The sequence below is a fragment of the Lepisma saccharinum genome, chromosome 15, assembly GCF_977018435.1.
Source record: "Lepisma saccharinum chromosome 15, izLepSacc3.1, whole genome shotgun sequence".
Lineage (NCBI taxonomy): Eukaryota > Metazoa > Arthropoda > Insecta > Zygentoma > Lepismatidae > Lepisma > Lepisma saccharinum.
Window position 1 is genome coordinate 75,600,763 of NC_139243.1, and position 24,680 is coordinate 75,625,442.

General features: G+C 36.8%; 1 protein-coding gene across 5 annotated transcripts in view; it reads left to right on the plus strand.

Annotated features, from left to right (window-relative positions):
* The window catches only part of LOC145999752 (uncharacterized), an 84,987-nt gene that overhangs the window by 33,092 nt on the left and 27,215 nt on the right, over positions 1-24,680 (plus strand). For 3 of the 5 annotated variants that reach the window (XM_083137039.1, XM_083137042.1, XM_083137043.1), the window contains 4 exons: positions 7,430-7,514; positions 13,769-13,876; positions 15,756-15,928; positions 23,208-23,309. In XM_083137039.1, the coding sequence (XP_082993165.1) occupies positions 7,430-7,514; positions 13,769-13,876; positions 15,756-15,928; positions 23,208-23,309 (468 nt within the window). Of the gene's footprint in view, positions 1-4,237; positions 4,314-7,429; positions 7,515-13,768; positions 13,877-15,755; positions 15,929-23,207; positions 23,310-24,680 lie in introns of all 5 variants that reach the window. The other 2 variants (XM_083137040.1, XM_083137041.1) reach the window with 2 other exon arrangements.

Below are 24,680 nucleotides of genomic sequence, written 5' to 3' on the forward strand. Positions count from 1 at the left end.
GCTTGATAAATACATACAGGTTGATTCAGAAAAAGCATACAAAAAGGAAACAGGAAATCACTGTACAATTTGAGATAAGGAACCTAGGGTCGGAGAAGCCAGCGTACCAAGATACGGAGCATCGCCCCACTTCATTGTGGACGCCTGCAACCAGGGGTAGATAAACACAGGGTGCCTGGTCGCCATGGCGAATAAAAATTTTCAACTGATTACTAAATTTTAAAATTCAGTTTTTTTTTTTTATTTATTTAATATTTGAAGTTTGCTTCCAGAAATTTCCATTACTTTTTAAAGAAAATAATTAGTACAGTATGTTTTGTTTAATGTTTCTGTGCTTTCTGTATAACGTGTATAATTAAATCCGAATAATAAACAAGTTACTGTAATTTTTTCCTCTGTTACAAAATCTTGGAATCTTAGCGATATGGTAGACACGGTCATTATTATATTGCATAGTTATTAATGGTATTGAGCCTTCTTTAGTAAGGCCACTCTGATGCAAGAATTAATTACTTTTAAACCAATCTTGTATTAATTAATAAATTAAAAATTTTAAGGTCACGTTTCAAAATGTGTAGCTTTATCTTAGTTATCATGAGTATCTTAGTTCGTATTTGAAAGAAAATGGCTCCTGGGAAAAGGGGGCTGGCACCTCAATTATTTTTAGTTTTGTCTATTGCTGCCGGCAATGTTTGGTTGTTGGATGGGGAAAGGCTATTCCCTGGCCTGCAAGGTCACCTGACCTGCATCTTCTCAATTTTTCATCAGGGATATCACTTGTTCATGAGACCCCAGTCAACACGGACATGGAATTTGTTCCCAGGATTGGCGCAACTTGTGATGCGATTCGTAATGTGCCAGGGATATTTTTCAAGGGTGCAGCTGAATCTCGTACACCACTGTCTTGCTTGCATTCTGTGTGGTTGTCATCATTTTGAACAACTGTTGTGAGGTACCTTATTGTATGTTGTTGATGCCTGTTTGCCAAATGTCAAGCATTTACCTCATATGTGTAAATCACTGTCAATAAATGTTGCTACTCATTGTACTTCAGCAGTGTCACTAAATGTCCATACATGTTACTTATTGTCATTCCTATGGGCCATGGTACAGTCACGGACGGACACTTCTGGGTCGTAACGATACCATTGAGAGTTAATGGGTTTGTTACAACCAAGAAGTGTCCGTGACTGTACATGCTAGAGCTCGACATGTTTCAGCCCATCGTTATGCTTGCTTCTCCAACTGTAGATTCCCCATCTCAAATTGTTCAGTGGTGCATCACCTATTTCCTGTTTGAATGCTTTTACTGAATCACCCTGTATATCTTTAATGGTGTGGAGGTTATGTTTGACACATTTTAACAATGGCCACTGTCCTGCCTCCAAGCTCCTGGAGACATAGTATTAAGCAAGTGTGTCAGCTCGTATGGGTATTTGAGCTGAGTTGGTGATCTTAGCGAAATGAATCGTTGGCTCCAGAGTAAGTTTACACTTTGCTAATGTGAGGCTGTAATATGTCCACATATTATAAAAGGTGGCGCAAAAGTCATCATCCTATTTGAACTGACCTTTATTTTGACATCTTGTTGTTTATATCAGTAGTGTTTTGTCAGTTAAATAGAAGATACTCACGAAATTTATTGTGTGGGGAAATGAATAAGTATACCCCACATGAACGTGGAAAAATTGTGATAATATTTTTAAGGAATAATCTATCTGTAATCTTGACACAACGAGAATTTAGACAACATTTTCCCAATCCATGATGAATGCGGTAAACGTGGTTTTAAATTTCACGTAAGTAACGTTCCCAATCGTCCAGCGCCTACACCGAAAACCATTCGACGTCTTGCTTCCTTTGGGGATATTTGAAGTCATTGGTTTATGTGAATAAGTCACATACCTTACAACAACTAAAGGACAACAATATTCAGCATGAAATTGAAGACATTTCCCCGCAGATTTCCAACACCATGGAAAACGCAATAAAAAGAGCCCAAATTTGCATCAATTTGAATGGTGGTCATTTATTGGATATTATCTTTGAAAATTGAGGACATAAAACTTAAAAGTATCAATAAAAGTTTAACACAAGAAAACCTACTTTCTTTAATTTATAACCCAGGCTATAGGTTAAGAAAATCAGGTGATGACTTTTGCAACACCCTGTACCTTGTAATTGTTGGAATGGTCTCAGGTTCAATACCCAGTGAAGGTTTTGATCCAACTTTAAACTGTAGGTCCACTCTCGAAGAATCTTTCTGTGCATAAGCTGTCTTCAAAATAAATTCAATTTAATTTGAAATACTTTTGAATAATTTTCTGTATCTGTTGTTTATTTACTTTTCAGTTGAAATTAAAGAAAAAGTTTTTGCATAATTGAAATGCATAAATGTAAGAGAAATATGTGATGAACTGTTTAAAGATGTTTAATTTTTTCTTCCTAGTCAAAGCCAAAGTTTGAATGTGTTTCCTAGCCATGGGATTCTGCCTCTATTTCCATGATGTCTAGGTCATGCTTTTTGTATTGCCTTCAGCTAGTGTAATCACATAAAATAATCATAGTGACATTAAGAGGTGGCTTTTTATTGGATGTGTACAATTTTAATTTTTATTCCCAATGTCTTTTTTGTACATAAAAAAAAACTGTACTTCTCTTCTAGAAAAATAGGCTATACTATTTTGAGCGAGACCTGTAGTATGATATAATTTGCTTACTGTTAGCAAGATATCAATATTTAAATCATAGCTCAGTCATAAAAGAGCTATGGATAAAAATGAATTTTAAAAAAGTGAAGACATTGTACTTGTAGTGGTCAAAATAAGTATTTTTTGCCAAATTTGCATGTTCTTATCTGATAATCATTTTGAACAGTATGTGTAACTATTGTGCAAGAAAGAAACAATGCACTAAACCCTTGACACCCTTCCCCTTTGAGAGTCAACAGTAGCATCATTTTGCTGGGGTGACTTTTGGTCAATTCATCAAGTTTCATCCAGGCCCGTCAGCCCTCATGACATTAGGTAAAACTATTTTGTGTAATTCGTTTGCAGTGAAAAGTGAAACTGTAGACAGCAGATATTATTTTGCTCACAACTTTGGTGAAAGATGAATTTGCAGAGCATGAACAGCAGCTATTACATTTGTTCATCTTATGTATAAGAAGTGTAAGTAGCGGCAAGCATTTAGGATATTCTCTTCTCTAGACTTCAGAAAGTTCCTTCACAGGGGAGCTTCTTTATCTGTACCTTCGTTGCCCCTATTGCGACCTCCCATTTATACAGAAATCTGTGATTTTGATGTCGTTATGCAAATTCCCTCTGCATCTGAGTCAAAGGTTAAACAGGTCCCAAGTTTAGGGAATGAAGGGGAGTTTTTTATTTTGGCGGGGGGGGGGAGGGGGGGACGTACGCTAAGCACTGTGATTGAATATTGTCCATTTTTTCTTGTGCGATATAAATATCTGTATCATCAAATGTAATATGGATGATTTCAGTAGCAGCCAATTGACACTTCAAGTGATATTTTAAAAGATACAGAAGAAATGTAGTATTTGTGTGATATTTCTAAACTTTATGTAACTTTATCACCCACCTCCCCTCACATAATTTACCTTCATTTAACACAGTTAAACTTTTTAAAAATGGACTTGGTTTACAATGCTCTCCCTGATAACCCATGAGCCCCATCTGGAGATCAATTCTAGCTACGGTCCTGGTTCCATCACTGGACCAGAATCTGGTTCGGGTTTTCACGCTACTTCCCAATTATTCTCGCAATTGTACATGTAGCTGGTCGCTGTGGCCAAGTGGTTAGCACTGGTCTGCCAGTGGTCCTGGGTTCAAATCCTAGCCTGTGCATGGCTGTTTGCGAATATTCCATCGTCAATTTCATTGCATCATCTCTCATCTTCTACTTTGAGATTAGCCAAAAGTGACAGAAAAGCTAAGTCAGTCAATCAGATGAAGATTGGCTTTGCATACCAGAACACAGAGATTTTTTTAAAAAAAGAGTACACTAATGTACAATGTCTTCATTATTTTTATTAGTTCCATAACATTTGCTGGTCTGTTTCTTTATTTTTTCATAACATTATACATGAACTGTTTTGCAGTGTTTATTGAACATTTTGTGTACTGTTTTTATTTGCTTCCGTAGATGAACGATCTTGTCACTTGCATGGTCTAAGATACCTGCTGTGTACTTCTAAATGTCGTAAAACTGTATATTCCAGGTAGAATATAACGAAGCTTTGAAAAACTATCACAATTCTCCTGCCTACCAAGCGTGGGTGGCTGCCAAGAACAAAGGTAGGTCAGCCTCTCTAAGAACTACCTTAGAGGTCTCCTCTAGCGTGCATAAATAGCAAGGAGCATGCCCCTTCTTACAAAACATTACCATCATCTACTTATGAGCATTGTGTACCTTGAGGACGAAGACGAATAACCTTTGATGCTTTTTTTGTTAACATATTCCAGTTTGGACCTTCTTACACGTATTTTTGCTTTTGCTTCGTAAATATCAGTGGGGAGTTTTCCAAACGTTACGTATGTACCATCTATACATACCAGTTGAGTACTGCTTCCTTGACCCATGCCTGGACCACTTTGGTGCTTCATTTTTTGTTTGTTTCTATTAATATTTGTGTAATTTCTTCTGCGGTTGGCATCACTGTAACTCCCGGCAGCTAATTACATGAATGTCTTTCATTTCTGGCAGGTATTCACAGTATAGGTATATCTCAGGGTTCCCATTGGTTTAAAAATCCTGGGAAAGTCAGGGGAAGTTGAAAATACATCCAAATAACTGGAGAAATTGATGAATGAATGTGAGAGTTATAATTTTTTGGTGCATCGACACGTATGGCCATTTTTCACCCTTCAAAGTGTACAAGGAAAACATCCTCTTATATAAAAGCCTTGCCTTAAAGTTAAAATAGATTGTTAAGACCCCCTTGAGAGAGGTTAGTAGCTCAAGATTTTAAACGGACCTGCACAAGACAAACACATCATAACCAAAAACTCAATATGCTGAGCAAGACAGAAATGTATTTTATTTTAAAACATAAACTAAACATTACGTTTCAACCTTCTAGCAAGGTCTTCATCCCACTCTCTGTACCAAATGCAAATGAAATAAGGTACAAAACATGAAGATATATATATATACACAAAAATCACTCCCCTCCAGACACAAGATTATTATTAAGTTATTTATCTGGAACATTCCTTTCCAAGTGTTCCAGCAGATGGCCTTCTGTCAACTGTTGTTTCACTGACATGCGCTTTAGATAAACATTTCCTTTCATCTGGAACGTGGTTGAACTTCTTATCTCACGCTCTTTTTTCTTATCCTTTCTTTCTTCATTCCTCTTCCTTCTCTCCTCCTTTGCTCTTGTCCTTTCCACTCTTTCTAACACCCGCCATTGCCTTGTAATCAAGGGGTCCCGGGTTCGATACCTGGTGGAGGCACAAGTGGTTCAGATCCCACTTTAAACTGTAGGTCCAGTCCCGATTAGCCTTGCTGTGCATAAAGTGGACTTAAAACACTTAAAACACCAACTCAAACTTCTTTCAAACACCTTCTTCCATTATTTGTTTATCTTCAGTTCCCCATTCCAGTTCATTGTGTCTTCTTTCCCTTTCTTCTCTATTTCCTTGGATTTCTTCCATTTTCTCACTAGGATTCTCTTCTCCCATCCTATCTGCTTAGCGTCATCCCACTCTGTCATGTCCTGTTTCTCTTGTGTGCCTAAATATCGCATATCTCTCTCTCTCTTAAGTCGTACATCATCCCTATGTTGTTTCAACCTGTCTTTCAGCCTCTTTTTCGTTTCTCCTATGTCCACTCACTGACTTTATTATCACTTCACTTTGTAGATAATCCCTTCCTCTTCACATCATGTTAGAAACATAAGGCTAGTCTAAAAACTTTCTCACAAACTGTGAAGAGTCCCACTCCTCTCAAAAAGCTAAAAATATTTTTTAGAACACTGTCAACATTCCCCAACATGGATGATAAACAGCTGTGAAGATTAATAAAAGTTTGTCCGAGCGAAGCAAAATCAGCATTTTCTAAAAGATAAAAGAACACTTAAAATACCATTGCAGATCCAGCTCTTTCAGCAAGTGGCAATGGATGAGATGGCTTCCCCTCATATGATGCTGTTTTAAAATGACTTTTTCTCAATGGGACGGCAGAGCACGTATGAGGAACACCATGCACCAATGGTGGGCTTGATAACAAAGCTTGATCCCTGTTTCATCATCACACTCGTCCTGCCAAGTATCAAGAAGGAAACAATGAAACTTAATGAGGTGTTTTTTGTATACTTGCTACGATTTGAGAATGAAAATAAATTCTCTCTATCTTGAACCAGTTTCTTGATGGAATATGTACTATATACAAAAATGTTTTTATAGCTAAGTTTTGTTCATTTATTTTGAACAATGTTGCAAGAGCTGTAATTTGATGATTATTATGTCAAAGCACCAGAAAATGGTCTGGGAATTTAATTTAAAAGTGCTTGGTAAACCAGCAAGCAAAGAAAAGTGAACACTTAGGCTATGCCAAGACATACAGACAGCAAACTCTGGCATTGCTCATCACCTTTTCACCATAGGCCGTACCATCTCTTGCCACCACAGTGTCCCACCCGACAGATTCCTTCATCATTATCAAGGAAACCCACGCCATCATGCAGTAGAAACCGACACTCCACTGAAACACAGGAGAAGCTCATCTCACCTGACACTCCATACTTCAAAAGAGTCTGGACAACAGGATGAAATACAGACCAATCACACAAACCCTAATCCAAGAAGCACAAATAACATTGCACTTAGTAATCAAGAGGTCGATACCCAGTAGTGATTCAGATCCCACGTCAAGTCCTGATTGGCATATGTGTGTATAAAGTGGACCTAAGACGAATTTCAAAGCACATTGCACTTGATAACTCCTTGTTATCAAGGAGTCCCAGGTTCGATACCTGTTGGAGGCTCGTAGTGGTTCAGATCCCACTTTAAACTGTAGGTCCAGTCCCGATTAGCCTTACTGTGCATAAAGTGGACTTAGAACACCAACTCAACTCACCTGAATTTGTAGGTGTAGTCTACCAATTTGCACATGCAGAAAAGGTAGCATTAGCTAGCCTGGGAGTTTCATGAATGCAACCGTAAGTGCTTGCGATCTAATGCTTGTCCTCATGCAACAAAAGAACGACAACATACTTGCCACTGCATGACAACCTGGTCACACCGTGCCTCTTCGTTCCCTTGCAGCAAATGACATTTCAGTTCCATGGGTGAGATACATGCACTTCATTGTACGTGCATACTTGTTTTTGGATATCAATCCATCCTAGTTTAAAAAACAGTCGCATCATTAAACTGAGCTCCGTCTTGTTTTTCGTCTCCTCTTTCAGTTAGAGTATGAGAAAAGTTTGAAAGTGTACCACTCCTCCCCTGCTTATCTGGCCTACCTGGCTGCCAAGAGCCGTGGTAAGTTGGGTATGTGCAAATTTTTTACTACTACTTACTGTTTTTGTAATTGACGGTCATTGTTGTTGGGTACCGTAAGATTGGTGGTGGCTCTAGGCATAGATGTTTGTTGGTGTGTGATTCATTTTCATATTAGCATGGATGCTGGGACGTAATTCTAGGTATGTACTTTGTTAAATGGAGGATTCCAAGGCTATTATGACAAAGACAGATTGAACTGCTTCCCGTTGTTATGTGTTGCCTTTTGTTTGTATTTTTGTGTGTGTAGTTAGTTTTACTAGTTTTTGTGTGTGTCCTCAGTATAACCGTAGCAGGCTCTATAACACTGGAAGTGCCAAATGTATTGAGTAGTGGTTGGGTTTATGCTGTAGTATTGGCACCCAGGTTCATCTCCTTGCCTCCCCAGTGGTGTAGAGGTAATGTCATCAAGGGGTCCCCGGTTCGATACCGATGCCGTCCAGTCCGATTAGCCCATCCATGCATAGGACGGACTTGAAACAAAATTCACCAACTGTTTGGGTCATAATGTTGGCATAATTTTCCAATAGTTACTATTAATAGAATACATTTGGATGAGATACTTAAACATGAGAGGAAATTTTATTTCTCAAGGGATTATTCATTGGATTCAGAAATTACTGCTTAGTTTTTTTAAAAAGTTTAGATAATTGAATTGAATTATATTTTGTTGTTGTTAAGTCTTCTGAATGATGCACATTGAGTGTTACACTTTTTTTCACACATATTATGTAAACAACTATTATATTTCTTACCTTGCATCATAATGCCAAGGGTCGCCGGGTTAGAATCCCATCCTGAGCATGGGTGTTCTTTGTGAGCATCCCTTCATCATATCATCATTCATCCTCATCTTTGCGATTAGCCAAAAGTGGAAGAAAAGCGAAGTAAAATAAACCAAATCAATCAATCTAAAAATTCAACAATTTTAATTATTACTAATGGCTACACGACATGTTTTTTTTAGTGTTATGTATTATCAAGTTGTTTAAAATATTAGCACTATTACTTGCCCATTAATGGTGTGACAAAAATACTTTGGGTCAGTAGCGTATGCTGAGCCCAAGACCTGTGCTATCTCACTATAACACATGGCCCTAAACCATGGAGGAATGGAGAAGACTAGGCTCGTGTAAACCCCCGGTATAAGTGGTTAGACACACACATTTTGCTCGTTCTTCGTGTCTTGAAGGAAGCCACATTGCCATCCCAACGGCATCAGGTTTCAAACTTCTAGGAATTCAGGTTGCCAACTCCTAAGAATGCAGGTTGCCAACTCCCAAGAGTTCAGGTTGCCAACTCCCAAGAGTTCAGGTTGCCAACTCCCAAGAGTTCAGGTTGCCAACTCCCAAGAGTTCAGGTTGCCAACTCCCAAGAGTTCAGGTTGCCAACTCCCAAGAGTTCAGGTTGCCAACTCCCAAGAGTTCAGGTTGCCAACTCCCAAGAGTTCAGGTTGCCAACTCCCAAGAGTTCAGGTTGCCAACTCCCAAGAAATTCAGGTTGCCAACTCCCAAGAAATTCAGGTTGCCAACTCCCAAGAAATTCAGGTTGCCAACTCCCAAGAAATTCAGGTTGCCAACTCCCAAGAAATTCAGGTTGCCAACTCCCAAGAAATTCAGGTTGCCAACTCCCAAGAAATTCAGGTTGCCAACTCCCAAGAAATTCAGGTTGCCAACTCCCAAGAAATTCAGGTTGCCAACTCCCAAGAAATTCAGGTTGCCAACTCCCAAGAAATTCAGGTTGCCAACTCCCAAGAAATTCAGGTTGCCAACTCCCAAGAAATTCAGGTTGCCAACTCTTAAGAATTCAGTTTGCCAACTCTTAAGAATTCAGGTTGCCAACTCTTAAGAATTCAGGTTGCCAACTCTTAAGAATTCAGGTTGCCAACTCTTAAGAATTCAGTTTGCCAACTCCCAAGAATTCAGTTTGCCAACTCTTAAGAATTCAGTTTGCCAACTCCCAAAAATTCAGGTTGCCAACTCCCTAAGAATTCAGGTTGCAACTTTTACTCTCTAGGCTTCAGGCTTTACAGATAGTTTAGCTAGGCTTGAATTATAATATATACTCTCCTGCTTTGGCTGTAGTAAAATGTTTGTAATTGAAGAAATATAATATTTCTTTATTTTTTTATTTTTTGTAAGTGTAAACCCACTTAATCTTAACATCAGAGCAGCATCTAATCATAGGAAATGTAAATCCCATTGTATAACTTCGCATTAAATTCACGTTGCGACAACAAGAAAAGTGGCACCATTCTGGCTGAATTCAAGCATGCACCTCCAGTCATACGGGATGTGTATCAGCGGTGTTTGTTGGGCAAGATATAATAGAAAGTAACTTCCTGAGTATTGCAAACTTGTAGCATAATTTTTATTTCCTTTCTCCTACTACAGAATGAAGAAGGTGGTTACAGAAGTCAAAGCTTTGGGGTACTAAACACAGTTGACGGTGGGGGGGGGGGGGGGCAGGTGGCATGGCTTGGTGACTCATTGTATATACAAGACGATATTTTCCTCATGGTACATATAGCAACAGGCAACTTTGAATAGATGTCATTCACTCTTGATCAGCATAGCAACGGCTTTACGACCTACAACTAAGAAAGTCATTTCTTGAACCTGGGTTGAACTGTGCATTATATACAAGATGTAATTGTTTGTCCTCGTCAAAAACCAGGGTGTATATTATACACATATGCACATTATACATGTGCAATTATAGTATATATTTGAGAAAAGGCCTAGAAAGGTGTTGCAAGAATTGACATACAATCAAGTCACATATGATGGGAAAATTCCAAAAGCTGGATTTTCAGCTCATTTTAGTCTGGTACGAATTTAGAAGCCTCTCTGAAGCATTGTTCCTCCTCGCAGTCAAAATGCACACCATGAAACTTACTTTTAACTACTTTGACCCAAGTAAAGTGCGTTTCATGAATTAATAGGTCCAGTTTAATTTTAGTTTTTCTTGTATGTACGCATTGCTTGCATTGTAGAATTATTTTCCTGTAGTTTACGGTTATTACAAGCATAAGAAAACAGATTTTCGTTGTGACGTTTCAGGAGAACTCACGCTCCCTTCATCAGACATTTATTTTCATTTTGACTAAAGATACAGTTATAACAATGGTTAGTTTTATGTGCCATGTTAAAAAAATTGCTAACCATTGTTATAACTGTATCTTTAGTCAAAATGAAAATTAATGTCTGATGAAGGGAGCATGTGTTCTGAAACGTCACAACGAAAATCTGTTTTCTTATGCTTGTAATAACCGTAAACTACAGGAAAATAACAAATTTAATTTGTTGAAATGAGGATTGTTAATTGATGTATTGCTACTGAGTAGAAACTAATATTGATAGATGCATGTACTAGCTTCTGTATGTTGCTTGCTGGATCGGGATATTGTCCTAACTTGTGCTATCTGATACTGACTTTATTATTATTGCTATATTGTTTGCACTTTATATAAGTTTCCATTTTTTCTTATAATTTCATAAAAAATAACAATATATTTATGTTGTGTTAAAAAACATCATGTAACCTACATGTTTTACATTCATTATTCTCAACATTGTAGATCTAAGCACACACATGTATCTATTTATTTATCATTATTTATACTTTAGTGCTTCTAGCTCCACATTGCACCCACAGTATGTTTTAGACACTCATACAACACTCAAAGCAACAATACTGATGAGACTTTATGTGCCAGGTTTAATTATTTCATTCTACAAACTAATGCACAAATCTTTACTTGTTGCATTCTCAGGTTCATTATTTTTAGCTTCATTGAACATTAGTTTATAGCCAGCTTTAGAGATGGTTACAAAATATGCATTCGGAGAATTTTACTCCAGTTTTTTTTTGTGCAAGAATCAAAACAGGATGTTAAAATTCATGAGCTATGAAAACCACATTCTTAAAAAAATACAGTTCTCAATTTTATCTACTCTTCATTGATACTTGAGTACATTAAGTTTATTATTATAATTATTATTTTTGCAGTTTTTCAGTTTTTTAATCCACTGTACCATTTTTTTGGCATGCCCTGTTTTTTTTTTAAGTATCAAGATTTGAATGACCAAAAGTTATATATGCAACATTACGGGTGCTTTCGCATTAGCAATTGTGTAAGTGGTGAAAGAAAATGTTTCTCTCACATTGCTAGTAATTGGTCAGATAAAGTATCTCATTTGAGTATCAAGGGTCATTCGGAAAGTTAAGAACGTTTCACCATACAAAGATATTTATTGATAATATTACAGAAAGAGAATATACCCATTTTGCCACATAATTTTACCTACTTCTCCACATAGTCACCTTTGAAATTCAGCCACTTGTCGTACCTCAACACCAGTTTTACTATCCCCTCCTCGTACCATGTTGCTGCCTGGTGAGGTGATTCAGTTGGTCCTTGAGAGTATCCTGTAGGTCCTCATCACGTGCAAAAGCGTTTACCAGCAAGGTGTCGAAAAGAAAGGTAAAAATCTGAATGACGTGGTCCACCTTTTTTTTCAGTGCATCCACAATGACAGAGGGTCACCCTGATCGCTCCATGTCATGAACATCTGTTTGCCCATTCTCAACTCAAACTTTAGGCACCATTTCTGGAAACTTGCTGTGTTCATAACACTTTGGCCATAGATTGCAACAAGTCTCCGAAGAATGGTACAGGGTCTAACGTTTTCCGATGCAAGAAAGGAATCACGTGCCATGCACCTTATGGTCACCGCATTCATTGTTACAGCTTGTTGTTACACTTACCACATGACCAGGTCGGCAAATGCTCCAGGCATCTAGATACACCACATTGAACACAGCAAACAAATGACTGTCTGAACAAGACAGTTACGCGGTCGCAAACCTACTGTACTTTCCGAATGGCCTACATACACATGTTAAATAAAGCACTTTGCTGCTCATCAATTTGCTATTATGAAATCACCTTATAATTTTAGATTGTACAATTTCTTTTAGACCATTGCATGTTTGTTACTTTGGAAAGTATCATGGACTCTTACGGTTTGTTGGTTGTTGTAATAGCTGAGCTGTTATTTGTTTACAAATATTAAGACTTGTGACAGAGTATTTTTCAACTTTTGGGATTGATGAAGTTATAAATACTGTATTGAACTTATTCAGATTGATAATGTTCCATCTTTACTTAAAATCTGAGAAGATGCTTTGTGCAGAAAGTAAAATGTTAAAATCAGGGAATAATAATAATAATATTATTATTATTTATTTATTTTGCAGTTTTTCCCATGCTTATTAATATTACAGTATCATTTAAAACAATGGAATAAATTTAACCAAAATAAAAAGAAGCAGTTATACAATGTATCTTCTCAATAATGTTACACTGTTGAAACAACAACTTAACTGTGAAACAAACATTTTTAAAAGAAATTATTGTACATAATTATTTCAAGTGAAGATGTTATCCAATTTTAATTATGGATTGCAAATATCATCAGGTAATTCAAAATCATTTTCTTTTCTACAATCTGTATATGCTTGAGTTGGAATTGCATTAACAAGGTGTAAAAACAACATAAAATAATAACAATACGAAAATGAATTAAGGTCTAGGTATGCTCCAGTACACCTTCTGCTACTTCTGCCTTACTTCTGGTGTGTTCATTTCAAAGAGAATGGGAGAAATGACAATTTTTGCTTTTTATATAAGGATTTTTTTCAATGTTTCCATTTTTAGTGTAATTAACAGTACAGTATTATTAAAGTTTTTAACAGTGTACAAGCTGATAATTCGCAAAAGCAAAATCAACAAGAAAATAAAAATACAGTCACATGGCTGTACGGTAGCCTATAAAATACTGTTTTATTACAATCATTAAAATACACGTTTCATATTTTGTATTTAAAAATTCCTTCTCTATTATAACAAGTCTATTTTATACCAATTATGGGTATGTCATCATCAGTAATCTTCCATCAATGGAATTGAATTTATTGGATTTCATCCATATATTTATTGGAAACATTATCCAAAGTTAATAGAAGCAAAGTCTCCACTTAACGTTTCACAAAACTTAGTTCATACCCTGTGAAAATTTTGGGGCTGCAGCACCGTGGAAGGCCCTTCAAATATATTGTGAACTTCTGTGTCACGTTCCCAGTAAAGATTCTTGCAGTATCTGCCTGCCCAAAAGTTGAGAATTACTCTAATCCTGAGTTGGTTGTGGTAAGTACAGAGCATGTCTTATATTCCATGGCAGCTCAACAGGCGGCCGAGGACAAGGAGACCCACGAGAGATCCTCAAGCGAGAGAGGGAGCAAGGCTGCCGATCGTCGCATCGACATTCAACCAGCAGAAGATGAGGATGGTGAGACGGTTATTTGGTTCTGTAGGATTAAAATCTTAATTTTTAAAGAAAGGAATGTGATATGATTACTATCACATTTTGCACCCCCTTTTTATTTTTATTTTATTTTATTTTATTTTATTGAAGATCCCTGAAGAACAAACAGGGTAAATAAAAAAGTCCGAAAGAAACTTTACACATTTCGTACAGCATGATTCGTAATTCCTTCCGTGGTTTTGAACGTTTATAGTACATAATTGTTGATGAGAGGAGTAATGTGAATCGCATAATGTTCTAGCTTGCATTTAATCGGGGTGGTAAGCAAATCAACATAGTCATAGTCAACCATAGTCATAGGGTTTTGAAATGTTTTGAATTTGTGCACATTTTTTAATTAATTGGTTTGTGAATTTTGTTAACTAATTAGTCAACACAGTAAAATAGATATTAACAGTGTGTTGCAATGTCGATAAACCAGATATTCTTTACACCATTGTTACATGTAATGTTGAAATCTGCATGAACCAATGTGTAATATTGGGAGGGTCCCTCGTGAGTGTAGTGGTTATGCTGTCGCTAAACTGTAGGTCCAGTCCCAATTAGCATATCTGAGGATAAAATGGACTTTTAACCAACTTTGAAAAAGATTGGGTGTTTATGTATCACATTTTCTTGTAGGTTTGAGTTTAAAGATAGTTTCTAGAATTAATTCTCATTATCAGAAGATTTAAATACTAGTTATAAGAATTACTCATTGTTTATACAGTTAAATCCCGATTTCCCATTCCTGGATTTTATACGAGGTTTATTTTTTAATTAGGGACAGTTTTAAAATAAAACAAAAACATGCAAAGGAAGAAATTTAATTAAATGTGTGGCTGTTCATATGTACATTCAGCTACTTCTCAACGTAGTTCCCATAGTTGTTGAGACACTTGTCATAGCGGTAATGAGCTTTTGTAGACCCTCATCAAAGAAATCTGCCACCAGGTCAGAAAGCCGTACTGTATGGAGGGTGGTCCATCCGCTTGCAGCCAAATGAGTCAATGAGTGACTGTGTGGCAGTGTGTTGTTGTGCAGCAACATGATACCGGAAGACAGCATTCCTCGTCGTTTGTTCTGTATTGCTCAACGAAGTTTCTTGAGTGTGTTGCAATATACGGCTGCATTAACTGTTTGTCCATTCGGCAGAAACTCAATCAGAAGCACCCCGAACCTGTCCCAGAAGACGGTGAGTTTCTTGGTGGAGGTCGCTTGCTTGAACTTCACTATTGTGGTGGATGATGTGTGGCACCATTCCTTGGATTGTTGTTTTGTTGTGTGGCTCCATTCTTTGGATTGTTCTTTTGTTTTGGGGGTGTGGAGGGACTGGCAATAAATATCTGCCGCTTTCACATTTTTCGTGGTCAAAAACCTGATCACTGTTAATATCATTCACTCGGCATGCAAGGCATGTCGGTTACTAACACACATGCACAAAACAACCAAGCACCCAGTGTTGCCACCGTGAGCACAAAATGGGCCCCTAATTAAAAAATAAACCTCGTATTTTTCCACATCATATATGAGGTGTAGAAAGTAATGCAATGTGTGACAGGAGTCTGCCTTGCCTCTAATACTCTGAAATTGCTTTGGAATAGGACAGATGTTTGGAAAACTGCTGATACCCACAACTTGGATTTTGCAATTTTACCCTAATATCCATAATGTCTCATGTATTCAATCCTCGTGGTTCCAACAGAACAAGATGCTATACAATGTTCCCATATTTTACATTTTCCTGCCTTTTTTTTTAAACTTGACCCCATGAAAAATGTAAAGTATGCTGTAATAATACAATTACCCAAAGTAGAATATTTATATGTCACGTAACTTTAATCCACAAATTTCTCTCGAGCAGATCAGGACGATGGCTTTTCCGTGAAGCATGTGGCCTATGCTAGATACCTGAGGAATCATCGTTTGATAAATGAGATATTTTCTGATGCTGTTGTGCCGGACGTGAGATCTGTAGTCACCACAACAAGAATGCAAGTGTTGAAGAGGCAAGTTATGTCTCTGACAATGCACCAGGTGGGTACTTTTTTTTTCTATTTTTATTTCTGGCCAGGGGGGGGGGGAATGTCAGTTGAGTACAGAGCAAGATGTCTCAAATACATATCCTTATCACATGACCAGTGACAGTGCCCGGCCCGGACCACATTTTCAATGTTTTCCAAACTTTTCCTATTAAGACAGTATATTGTTACTTAATTTTCCATTTTGCCATGAGGGCTATGATACTCACCATGTTGAAAGTTGTACACAGCTGCCCCAAATTTAGAGGAAGTTGGCCGTCACTTATGTAAAGTAAGTGTGTGTTTTGAACTTCATGGTTTTGATAAGATTAAAAGTGAAATTAAAATACTTAGCCCTTTTCCCAGTCAGTGCTTAAGAAGTAATTTTTAAATTATAAAATTGGTTGATTAATTGATTTGGTTTATTTTGCATTTCTGTCACTTTTGGCTAATTGCGAAGAAGGGGATAAGCGATGAAATGAAATTGATGAAGGGACACTCGCAAAGAACACCCATGGCCAAGATTCGAACCAGGTGCTTCGAGCATTGTTGTGCACTGTGCTAACCTCTCTGCCCTGGAGTTTGGCTATTGCTCAAATGAATATGCATTTCTGACCAAAATGTGAATAGTGTTTGATTCCCAGTGGAGGTATAAAGTGATTTGGATCCCAGTTGAAACTGTAGGTCCGGTTCTGATTAGCCTGTCTGTGAATAAAGTGCACTTAAGAAGAGGTAATAATGAATCTTTTGATTCTCATTTATTGTAAAATGTGTTCGGTCCATTCTTATGTTTATTTTTATTTGCTTTATTTTACTTCGCTTTTTGTGCCAATTTTGGCTAATGGAGATGAGTGATGACATGATGAAATTGATGAATGGACACTCACAAACATCCACACTAGAGTACTGCATGGGACCACTTTCGTTCGCTCAAACTCTATCGAATCTCCCACGCTCGAGCATGATTCGGTCGAATATGTAGAATATCAAATATCATTTCAATGTGACAATAAGCGTACAAATATATGTGTAAAATTTGTTCTGGTAGTTTCAGCCCATAATCATCTATTCATTTTCATATATTGCTATGTATTGGTAAGAAAGACTAAATTACATTTTAACATGTGTTCACTTTAGTTTCAATTTCACTGCGTCTTTTCTTCACGAAACAATTTTGAAGGCCCACTTACCACAGACAAATTACGGTTGTATGCAAACTACTGGGCTTCGTGATAGTTTGCCTGTTCGAGCGAAGAAACAGTCGATTTCGTAACCCATCTAGCGTCATCCGTGCGAACTATTAGCCGATCGAGCAAAAAAGCCTCGATGCAGCACACTAATCCACACCAAGGCTGGGATTCGAACCTGGGACCCCTAGCATCGTAGCGCGATGTGCTAACCACTGCCAAGGTTGCCAGCCCATTGTTGTGTTCAATAACTAATTTTGACCCTATTACATTTTTGTGGTAGGTCATTTGTTGAGGAGTTGTCTTAAGGCCACAGACTTTTTGGATCAGAAATGGCAAGTCACAAGCAATTACATTGCATTTCGGTCGTCTAAGGGTTAACTTTAACCTTTTGCATCCCGAACGTCTCGATTAAGATCCTCTAGCTTGCTAGTAGTTTTACGTTATAATGTCGCTATTTTTGGCTGGATTTGTGATTTTCTTCTTTTACATTATTGTTAACACACATATTAAACAATTATGACTCTTGCACGTCTTGGTATCGAACAAAAAAGGTGGGAAAATGGCAGCTTTTTTTGTGCAGCTTCCTCACAAAGGAAAATAATTCTGACAAACAAATGCCAGATTTGTTAGCAATTCTTTTCTTCCACGACTGGAAACTAGATGGGTGAAAAGTTTGCTTCTTGGTACCCAAGGTCACAAGGAATTTTCCCTGTGTTGTCACAAGAGATGGGAGTGGAGAGGGGTTGAGGAAAACCGCTATTACAAAGAAAAGTTTGAAAGCAAGACGAAAACAGGTCTTTGTTGCCAAGCACATGTTTTTCAAGTTGCTGCAATGTGACCTGCATTGTCTAAAAATAGAAAGGTGCCGCAGATACAAGAAGGGGGAAGATTTGGCATGCTTTCGTCACCACTTTCCTGGCTATCGTGGTGGTTTCATGCCTGCATCAGTGAACTTTGTGTGAAGTTTGTTATACGACCTCATCAATTAGTTTGAGTGTGTGCACGTTTGTGGGAACGAGCTGTTCAAGTGTCATTAGGGCTAATAGTGCCTGCAGTGTTTCCAAAATGCTTATAGTCAACCATGGCTTCTCCAAGTGATCTCAGTTTGGATTAAATTCAAGATGAGCTTGAGGCAATGGACACGGACTCCGAGTGGGAAGACGAACAACTATACATTCCCTCTGACAAAGATGTGACATACGTTCCCCCTCCTTTCCTGTTGACTGGCAACCCCCACCCCAAACTGGAAGGACATCTCCCAACCTGCAACCTTTCCTAGGACAGACTGGACTGAAGGCTCGACATATTGACAACAATTCCTCTCCCCTGGACTAGCAGTGGCACGGCCCGGACCATCTGGGGCCAGAACACCATCTTCTACACACATTAAGTGGTACGAGGTTCGTGGCTTCTGCCATTTCCCAAAAATGGTAAGAGAACAGCGACAATGTGCACTGTGCGGGCCATGAACCAAACGCTGCAACAGGTGCCACTGCATCGCGTGTGATGTGCCACTGTGTCTGGAGCCGTGTTTTATGGAGTACCATCAGTGAGAGTCATGGCTCCAGACTAAGTATGGGAGTTGCAGCAGCAGAGGTAAGTACAAAAGACATCATATTTGTACTTCTTTCCCAATGACTATTTGACCAACTGTGCAGTTCCGTATATTCTGAAAGAGTTAGTGGCACGCAGGCATGTCGTTTTGGGGGTACAAGTAGTGTTCTATTGGTCATATGATAATAGTGCAATCTTTTTCATGTTCCTAAAACTCTAGCGATTATTTCCATGTGTATTGTTACAATGTCTTGTACTTTTTGGCGGGATGGGGGTGAAACCTCAATTTTTTTCAAAGAAATTCTTGAATTTTCAGGTTCATCCCCCTCCCTGCATATATATGCCGAATGTGCATAAATTTTATATAGTCCGAATCTATGGTTCATTCAGAGTAAAACGATATATAATTTTCTGTCTACGGCAATTATCGTTCGATCTACAGTCATTTTTATAAAACTGGTCGAGCGACAAGGGGGTTACATGCGAAAGAGGCTCGAGTGGCTAAAGGTTAATATATGGAGAGTTGCTCATTATATATTATGCAAATTATTAAAACATGCTTTTACACCTGAATTTAAGTAATTTATAGAACTTGGAGACTGTTTTATATAATAGTTTTTCTTGTATGTACGCATTGCTTGCATGATAGAATTATTTTCCTGTAGTTTACGGTTATTACAAACATAAGAAAACAGTTTTTTCTTTGTGACGTTTCAGGAGAACACACGCTCCTTTCATCAGACATTTATTTTCATTTTGACTAAAGATACAGTTATAACAATGGTTAGTAATTTTTAAACAAAAAGAATCTGTTATATAATGGATGTTGTCAATGTTACATTGTTGTAATATAGCAACTTAACTGTGAAAAAAACAGTCTATTTTTTTAAATTATGAATCCCAAATATCATCAGGTAATTCAAATTCATCATTGTTTTCACAAAGTCTCTTGATGTTTTCTGTTACATTAAATTTTAAAGATGGTGGCTTACTCCATTTGTGAAAAAGAAAACTCCACACTGGATCTATGTTACCATTTTCATTATTTAATTTATTCCAGTGTTCTTCTGCAATGAACGAGGCTTCCCAGACATTCAACTCTGTGTTTCCCGTTAATCTTTTTAAAACCCTTCTCTTTTTAATCAAATGCTTCTCTTCGATGATATGAGTTGACAAACCTGTTCTTGGGTTTAGATTTATAATGTCCAAATCATGTTCGTGCCATCTTATTGCCATTTTCCTTGCTGTTTGTCCCACATAATCTTTTGAACATGAACAACTTATATTATACATTCCTGTGGTTTCCACATCTGGTAGCGAGTTTCTCATTTTGAATTCATTAAATGTACATTCCAAACTTCTTGGTGATTTAAAAACAATTTTGAAATTAAAACTTCTAAAAATTTTTGCAATTTTATGTGAGAATCCCTTGTGGAATGGAATGCACACAAATTTCTTTTCAACAGATTTTTCATCTTTGTCTGTATTTCTCTTTTCCTTTAGTTTTCTTGCAACTTGTTTTTTGATTTGGTTTATTCTGGTAGTGTGAAAGTCATTTTCTTTTGCTATATTAAAGAGCCTTTCTTCTTCATTTTTGATATCCTCATTATTAGAACATAGTCTTTGTGCTCTCAGGAAAAAATTTAAAAATATGTTATCCATTGTTATACGCGAATGTTCTGATTTGGCATGGATGTATTTTTCCCCCGCTAATTTTTTTCTATGGACTGATGTTTGAATTATTGAGTCAGTTGTCTTAATTTGCAGATCAAGGAAAGAAATTACATTGTTATTCATGGGTTCGCAAGTGAATTTTATGCGACGATGTGATTCATTTAACGATTTAAATACGTCCATGATGGTGTTCTCATTTTTAGCAATAATTAGCACATCAGCTACATATCTGATGTAGAGTTTGATATCCGCACCTATGGCATTAACAATTGGAGATTCTATGTAATGAAGGAAAATGCTGGAGATGATTCCGGATACTGAGTTTCCCATTGATAGACCATTATTTTGCTGATAGATTTTGCCATCAAATAAAATAAACCTGTCCTTATCCGAATTAAGGACTATAAAGAAAAAATGGAAGAATGTTTCAAATTAAACAATTTCACAGAAACCTCTCGAAACCCTATAACTAAAATAATAAATGAGGTAAAGAAAGTAATTGAAAGCAGTATCACAATACCAAGAGAAATGAAGAAAAAACTCATTGTCAAAAATTCAACCCTGCCGATTGCCTTTGGACTACCAAAAACTCACAAACCTGGAACTCCAATACGACCCATCATTGCAACTTTCACACATCCTGCATACAAACTATCCAAATATTTAGTTGAAAGACTTGCTATAATTAAACAACAAACACCATTCAGTGTTAAAAATGCATATGAAGTGAAACAGAAACTAAAAAATATTGTTTGGAATAGTGAGTATCGTATTGCAAGTTTTGATGTAGAAAATTTATATCCTAGTGTCCCAATAGAAGGTGCCACAGATGCATTACACAGATGGCTTATTGAGATGAAGGTTAACCCAGTAGAATCATGGGAAATGGTTCGATGGTTTACTGTATGTGCAAATTACAATTACTTTATATTTGATGGCAAAATCTATCAGCAAAATAATGGTCTATCAATGGGAAACTCAGTATCCGGAATCATCTCCAGCATTTTCCTTCATTACATAGAATCTCCAATTGTTAATGCCATAGGTGCGGATATCAAACTCTACATCAGATATGTAGCTGATGTGCTAATTATTGCTAAAAATGAGAACACCATCATGGACGTATTTAAATCGTTAAATGAATCACATCGTCGCATAAAATTCACTTGCGAACCCATGAATAACAATGTAATTTCTTTCCTTGATCTGCAAATTAAGACAACTGACTCAATAATTCAAACATCAGTCCATAGAAAAAAATTAGCGGGGGAAAAATACATCCATGCCAAATCAGAACATTCGCGTATAACAATGGATAACATATTTTTAAATTTTTTCCTGAGAGCACAAAGACTATGTTCTAATAATGAGGATATCAAAAATGAAGAAGAAAGGCTCTTTAATATAGCAAAAGAAAATGACTTTCACACTACCAGAATAAACCAAATCAAAAAACAAGTTGCAAGAAAACTAAAGGAAAAGAGAAATACAGACAAAGATGAAAAATCTGTTGAAAAGAAATTTGTGTGCATTCCATTCCACAAGGGATTCTCACATAAAATTGCAAAAATTTTTAGAAGTTTTAATTTCAAAATTGTTTTTAAATCACCAAGAAGTTTGGAATGTACATTTAATGAATTCAAAATGAGAAACTCGCTACCAGATGTGGAAACCACAGGAATGTATAATATAAGTTGTTCATGTTCAAAAGATTATGTGGGACAAACAGCAAGGAAAATGGCAATAAGATGGCACGAACATGATTTGGACATTATAAATCTAAACCCAAGAACAGGTTTGTCAACTCATATCATCGAAGAGAAGCATTTGATTAAAAAGAGAAGGGTTTTAAAAAGATTAACGGGAAACACAGAGTTGAATGTCTGGGAAGCCTCGTTCATTGCAGAAGAACACTGGAATAAATTAAATAATGAAAATGGTAACATAGATCCAGTGTGGAGTTTTCTTTTTCACAAATGGAGTAAGCCACCATCTTTAAAATTTAATGTAACAGAAAACATCAAGAGACTTTGTGAAAACAATGATGAATTTGAATTACCTGATGATATTTGGGATTCATAATTTAAAAAAATAGACTGTTTTTTTCACAGTTAAGTTGCTATATTACAACAATGTAACATTGACAACATCCATTATATAACAGATTCTTTTTGTTTAAAAATTACTAACCATTGTTATAACTGTATCTTTAGTCAAAATGAAAATAAATGTCTGATGAAAGGAGCGTGTGTTCTCCTGAAACGTCACAAAGAAAAAACTGTTTTCTTATGCTTGTAATAACCGTAAACTACAGGAAAATAATGTTTTATATAAGCCACTGATCTCTTGTCCAATGCAGACGGTTGGTTGATGATCTAGTTTCCTCCCTGGTTGTATGCAGGAGGGTGAATTAGTTGAAGAGAAAGCGGCAAACGGCTGTTGAAAAACATGTGGCCAACGTGCTTGGTTTCAACACTGCAAAAAACGTTGGTTGGGAAAAGCTGTTTGTTTTTGCCTGTTTTCTCTGCTGCGCTTGGGAGAGGCAGTGCTGCTACATGAAGGGAATTTCCTTGGGTAAAGAAAAATCCAGGTGCAATTTTAAGTAAAGATTGAAATATTATGAAGATTATAAAAACTTCCAGACAATTTGAGTCTGTCGAACTCTTGTTTTTGTTTTAATTTTATGCCTGCATTGCTCTTTTATTTTATTAAATCTAATTTATCTAGATGGAGATGATAAAAAATATGTACAATAATTAAAAATTGTTGCAGTTAACCAGTAAAGACCACTGGTCACTAGTGAGATTTTCATATTGATGTCATTTTTTTGTGTTGCTTTGTTCAGTGCGTAATCAGGTCTTTTTTCCATTTGCACAGAAAAAACTTGAAGCTGAGCTTCAGCAGATTGAAGAGAAATTTGAAGCCAAGAAGAGAAAATTTCTGGAGGCGAGCGAGACATTTCAAGACGAACTGAAAAAGGTAAACACTAGTACTGAGCTGGTTCACGGGGTTGCAAGGGTGAAACCCTTGTTGGCCCTCTTGTCATTCTGTCCAACTGAATGCTGGAATTTGATCTTAGGGAAGGTTGCAGGCATATCTAGCTATTTAATTGTCTTTTGTGTTTAATCTTTTGCCTCATCATATTTGCTTCCACTATTATATCTCTCTCCCTCCCTCTGGTAACATGAACAGTAGGCAAGAACTTTACCTTCTTCAAATGTGATAGCATACCTTACATACTCTTAAACCCCGCGACAGGTTAAGTTTGCAGCAGGTTTTACATATTAATCCACATGAACACGGCGCTCAGCATCTTCCGTGCCAGTCATGCCTCAACCGCTGGGCTGTTCATGTCACAGACTAGTGAGAAAATCAGCAGCATTGCAGCGGCACTATATTCTGGCCGCTCGTTTGGGTCTATATATGCGAAAAGTTCCTGCAAACTTAACTTGTCGTGGGGCTTAGTTGCATTGCATTAAGCAAACAGAAAAAAAAAAACACGAAGATAAAAGGCCAGTATCTTCGTACAGTTCTTTACGGATTTTAATTCAGGTAGGACTAAGAACTTTATTGTTTCTTATCCATAAACAAATGTACGAGGTTTATTTTTTAAGTAAGGTCCATTTTGCAATAAAAACTAAGTAAGGAAATGTTTTTTTTTTTTTAATTTACATACACTTCTCTATTTTTCTATACAATTTCCTTGCCAGTTTAAACATTTATCGTAACGAACTACGAGTTTTTGTATACTCTCATACAACTCTGCCGCCTGTGATGATAGCCAGTTACTAGAGGCATGCACATTTCGTTTTTGACAAAAACACGAAATTTGAAATAACTCATTGTAATGCTAATTTTTCATGTTTCTGAAAGGTGTGAGGTGCATTTTCCTACCCTCTTTTGTCACGAAATGATGCGAAATGAACTGCAAAATGCGAAATAGACTCTTAAACACGAAATTTACCATTTATATACCGACGCAACACTTTCTAAAGTCACAATTATGCTGTGAGTTATGCAATTCAAGGAAAATTGATTCATTCTGCTGCAAACATTTGGTACAGGAATAAACTTAATATTCAGGTAATGATTTAATGTGCTATTACAAGGGATATGTTTATTTTATGTAATAGTGCAGTTTTTAAATCAAATTTTGGATTATATTCACATTTTTAAAACCAAATTGTCATTTTATATACCACTTTTTCACCGCTATAACAGCAACATTTAATTTTATTTACCACTTTTGAACCCGAAATTGACTGTTTTTGTACCGAAATTTTGCTTTTTTATTTACCAAAAATATGTGCCTCTACCAGTTACTCATGATCGTTTTCACTTCTTCAGCAG